Consider the following 5,173-nt stretch of genomic DNA (forward strand, 5'->3'; position numbering starts at 1 on the left):
TCTACTACTGATGTCTAAAGCCCTGGAAATCAGGTATGTTTACACAAGTCCTATAAGGACATTGCTGAAGTGTTTTAGGTATTACAGCCACAAAATATTTCAGTACAGCTATTTCAGTACAAACCAATTTTAAGTTGGCAGACAATCTTCTAAACTTAGATTAAGTGGTTATGAATTTTCCCAATTTTCATATATAGCTTTGGACCAAGATCAGGATGGACTGTTTGACAAAGCCCCTCAAAAAGGTCCACTGCATCCAAAAGGATTTAGGCCATTGAGGAAAAACATGCACAAGTAAGTCACAATTCCTATTGTGGTCAGCATCTCAGAAGTCTTAACCAGCACCTTTGACTTTTATTAGACAGCCCATAAAACCAGATACACATTATTGACTAAAACAAGTTTTATTTTTTTATAAAAAAACATAACATAAAATTACATTGAAACACTAACAATCCAGCTTAAATGTGAGGTCACTCGGCTGTAGTTGTGATCTTGTAGCTTTTAGTTGTTGGATTAAAACAAATAAAAAAATTGAATAGCCTTCTATCAAATAAAAGTCTTTTTTCATAAACTTAAACTAGAGGATAACTGGCAGCAGTAGCAATTCCACAATGATTTTTTCTGTCCTTGGCAATATAAATGTATCCATTGTTTCCCCATTTCTCGCTCCAGCTAATAGAAAAAAAACAAAAAACAAAATTAGGTATCGCAAATAAGCAACTTGGGTATCTCTTCATTCTCAAAGCACAAAAAAAAAAAAAAAAAAAAAAACTTTTACATGATTAAGAATTCAATGATCTGATAAACATGAAATGAAGGCTTGAGAGATTCAAATCTGATTAGGGACATAGTGCTACAGGCAAGCAAAACTACATAACTGGGTTCTGAATTTGAAGATCCAGCAATCCAATTACTTGGAGTTTGCCATCAACATCAGGCTTAAAAAAAAGGTTTGTTTTTCCCTTGGAGCTCACAGGAAATGCATTTCAGGCATCATTTCTGGGAACTGCTGAAAGTAGCTAGACTGCATAAATCCATCCTTTCATTGGCCTGATTTTTGATACAAGCGATAGAGTAAAAAGAGTTGCTAATACCAATTTTCTCATTATGGAGTCAACATTCTTTCAGTGAAAGACAGACATGTAAAAGTGATGCATCTCATGTTGTCAGAGCAAGATATTGCCCCAAGCCAGTGAGCCAACAGTGAGGTTCATCAGAGCAATCCAATCGTCATTTTAGATTGTTGGATTTGATAACATACCTGTTTTTAACAATCCAGTACTTCTTGCCATCCACATCTTCACCTTCAAATCCATAGCCAACAACCAGAACACCATGGTCCAAGTCTGTGCTGCTGCATTCAGGTTCATAGTAAATTCCTGTAAGAAATGAGGATCAGTAAGTAAGGTTCTAAGGGGGGTGGGGGAAGGAGGAAATCAGCTTAGTAGAGAAACACCTACCTTGTTGATAGAACTGGAATGACTGATGTCCAGCATCAATAGCTACAGAAACTGGACCAACAGATGCCACAGCTTTCATGAGAGCCTTCTCATTGCCGGATTCCACATCTGTGAAGCCTGTGTCATTAGCAGCCCTGTCATCTGGACTGTATTTGCAGTCTTGATCATCCTAGAAAAACCACCACAAGTATAATGTTACAAAACGTATCCAAACCATTTTGGAATTGTAATGCGTAATTAGATGTGTTACACACATCTATAGTATACAAAGCATACATCAAATATATTGTAGACCATCTCTTAGGCAAATATAGTGCATCAAGGATATTAATGCTTATCAAGCAAAAAGGTTTCTTACCTTGCCAAGGTATGGATAGGATTCCTCAGAGTCAATGCCTTTATTGTCAAGAACATATTGGAAGGCTTGATCCATCAGACCTCCATTGCAACCTTCATTGCCTTCTGGTCTAGAGCAGTCCACTAGATTTTGTTCACTCAGGGACACAAGTTTTCCAGTTTTCCTGAAGTTTTGACCTTCCAAAGCACCAGTTGAGCTGAAAGCCCAGCATGAACCACACTGACCCTGAAAAGAAATTCAGCATTAACTATTTGAGAAATTCACCTTTCATTATTTGTGAAAAGCCCCATAGATTATGCATGTGACAAGATATTTTATTCCAAGGTCAATACCTGATCTTTCACTGGAGTCACATAGCCTTCTTTACGCCAATCAACAGTTTTAGGTGCCTCAAAGTTATTTGGTGGCAGGAATGTTGATCCTTGTGTCTTCTTGGGTTTGTGTTTGTATCCGTTCATTAGCTGTTTAAATTCTTCTGTAGTCTGAAATGAAGATATTTGTATGAATTAAATCCCATACCTCAACTCACAGTACCTAGTTTTAAACCACAAAACGCAAAGTTGCTAACACTGTAACCATAGGCTCTACAAGTAATACACAATGCCCACTGAAGGTACAAACACTGGAGGAACTAGTGTTCCAGAATAACACATTTAAGTTTAGTTTGGAAATGTTGCCCAGAGAATGTAGCAGTTTGCAAATGTGTCACTGAAAACTTTAATATTGAAAACTGGGAGTCCAACATTCCAGAGCTTACTGCAGAATAGTAAAATACATTGTTATGGGAAAAATGGGCAGGTTTTAACCCTTAATATCAAAAGCAACAAACAGTTCCACTATATTGTTAGGAAGGATGCATCTTTCACCATGTGACATCTGCCCTATTGTTGAGAGCACATTCACCATTACGTGAACAGCTGTTTACTTCTGATAGAGCAATTTCATGTAAGTTCACTGCAGCACTTAAGTCCTTGGCAACCACAAATAACACCCCATCATATACAGAAGAAATGGGACCAGTGGGGGCTTATATAGTTTAGCAAGAGACTTGGGTCATAATATAATGCCATTTAAATGGTCGCACAGTGGCTCAGCGGTTAGCACTCTGGCCTTTGCAACGCTAGGACCCAGGTTCGAATCCTGGCCAGGGCACCATCTGCATGGGTTTCCTCCCACATAGCAAAAACATGGTTAAGTTAATTGTCTTCCCCCCAAAAAAAAAATTGACCTTAGACTACATTAATGACATATGACTATGGTAGGGATATTAGATTGTAAGCCCCTTTGAGGGACAGATAGGGTCATGACTATGGACTTTGTACAGTGCTGTGTAATATGATGGTGCTATATAAATAGTATGCAATATTATTAGTTTACTTACCATGTCACCAAAATGGTTCATTGAAAGGGTGTAAGAGTGTTTTCCTGCTAAATGTTCCATGTTGTGTTTCACAATAGTTCTGTAGTTGTCCTCAAACACCAGTCTCCTCCACACAGCTTCAGCCTTAAAGAAAATGGCACAGGGTTTAGTCATTTTAATAAGCATTTACTATTCCAAGCCTTAGCTGTACCAACCTAATGTCAAGCTAGAGACTAATGGCAGCTAAAGTTGGTTGTCAATTGATCTCACATTGCAGAAACTTCTCATTAGCTTACAGTTAGATAGTTGGCAAGTTGCACATTCAAGGGCTCTGACAATATTAGATTATATGAAAACACAACTTCTCAGGTTTGATACCAAGGACTGTTTACACAAGGTGGTCATTATGAATTTGTAACCTATGTTTTCTGCTTTACCCAGTCATGTCTTTGTGACCATACCTTGTAACACCCGATTACCCCCTAAGTGCTCCTGAACAAAGCGGCATTGGAAACAACGCCATTGAACTGATAACATTCATGTTTATGTGATTAAACATAATCTAATCTAATCATCTAATCAAATAATAATTTGATACCATGGTCCAACACTTCTGGCAAGGGTAGAGTTTTCAGTCTTCTAGCAAATGCTAGTACAACATCATTTAGATTAAACATCAAATGGAAATTGTGCATTTACATTACATTTTTATGGAAACCTTAATCTTACCTTTTCATATTGCTTTGTATAAGTTCCCAAAAATAGGTCCCAAATTTCATCCAGGGCTGGGTCATGTGCAGGAAGACCCAACACACCAGTTAGACATAGGGAAGCGAGCACAAGCAGCATCATGGTTTATAATCTGCAGGGAGAAAATGTTGATGTAATAAACATATGGTACTATACTTATGTAAAGACAACATAAATCCCTATTATCTAGGAATACTAGGTCTATTTAATGTATAACACTGTAACATGTTAGTACTATATAAATCATGTTTATGAATAATATGCATAGGATGCATTACAGAATAAACTACAATACAGTCACAAAACCAAGCCAGCAACACACCATGCAAAGTAAACTTTAGAATACCAAGTTATAAAATATAAACCAATTAACTACCAGGAAATCCATTCACAAAGAAACAAATCCCCAACCCCCTCCAATCAACACCTAGCTGCACAAAGACAAATAACTTGCAGCTGACCCCCCAAACAGGATATTCCTTTATTTAGGGAAGATCTGTCCTCACCTACAGATAAACTGGATAAAGGGGGTGTCTCCGAGGGTTTTTACTGGGAACGTGTTTGGAAATGGCCACAGTGCAGGGTTATGGCATTCACCTATTACCACCTATAGCTTGGACATCAAAGCATTGCCCAATAAACCTTTAACTGGGACTTGTTTAGGAGGCAGGAAACTTCCCCCATTCCACTTAGATTATAGAACTTCCCCCATTCCACTCAGATTATACAACCTCCAACCAAATGTTTTAGCCTGGTTTAAGTGATTAGTATTAGGAAATAAAAACAAAAATGTGCCATTGTAAGATAAGGTATGAAGGAGGAATGTGAAAATAAGCCAACTCATTGTTTAACATGTAAATCAAGTCAATGTAATGGCAGGAATGTAACACGGTACAGGGAGAGCCATCTTCATTATCAAACGGGGACGAGCAGCATTAGGGCAAAGGGAGAGACAAAGGGGGGCAAAACTTCCAACATTAGGTGTGTATGGGGGTCCGGTCCTCTGTGCTGGCAGGACAAACATCTCCTGCTCCGGGCACAACAATACATTTACTTTTGGGCAGCAAACCAGAAAAGGGTTTCATACTTTAATGAAAAAAAAAAAAAAATTTGAAGTGACTAAACTATCCCATTTTGTGGATCTCCCCATTCCAGGCGGGCCATGGCACCAGGATCCCCCACATTCCAGGCGGGCCATGGCACCAGGATCCCCCACATTCCAGGCGGGCCATGGCACCAGGA

The 5,173-nt window shown here is 38.6% G+C and overlaps 1 protein-coding gene across 1 annotated transcript in view; it reads right to left on the bottom strand.

The window, feature by feature from the left end:
* Window positions 1-385: 385 nt before the first annotated feature.
* The window catches only part of CTSL (cathepsin L), a 5,395-nt gene continuing 607 nt past the window's right edge, over window positions 386-5,173 (bottom strand). The window contains exons 2-8 of the mRNA XM_072404070.1: window positions 3,911-4,043; window positions 3,203-3,325; window positions 2,154-2,303; window positions 1,822-2,046; window positions 1,464-1,632; window positions 1,265-1,382; window positions 386-675 (exon numbers count right to left, since the gene is read on the bottom strand). Of these exons, the coding sequence (XP_072260171.1) occupies window positions 576-675; window positions 1,265-1,382; window positions 1,464-1,632; window positions 1,822-2,046; window positions 2,154-2,303; window positions 3,203-3,325; window positions 3,911-4,033 (1,008 nt within the window). The 5' untranslated portion in view covers window positions 4,034-4,043 and the 3' untranslated portion in view covers window positions 386-575. The remainder of the gene's footprint in view (window positions 676-1,264; window positions 1,383-1,463; window positions 1,633-1,821; window positions 2,047-2,153; window positions 2,304-3,202; window positions 3,326-3,910; window positions 4,044-5,173) is intronic.

Source organism: Pyxicephalus adspersus, chromosome 3, assembly GCF_032062135.1.
Source record: "Pyxicephalus adspersus chromosome 3, UCB_Pads_2.0, whole genome shotgun sequence".
Taxonomy (NCBI): domain Eukaryota; kingdom Metazoa; phylum Chordata; class Amphibia; order Anura; family Pyxicephalidae; genus Pyxicephalus; species Pyxicephalus adspersus.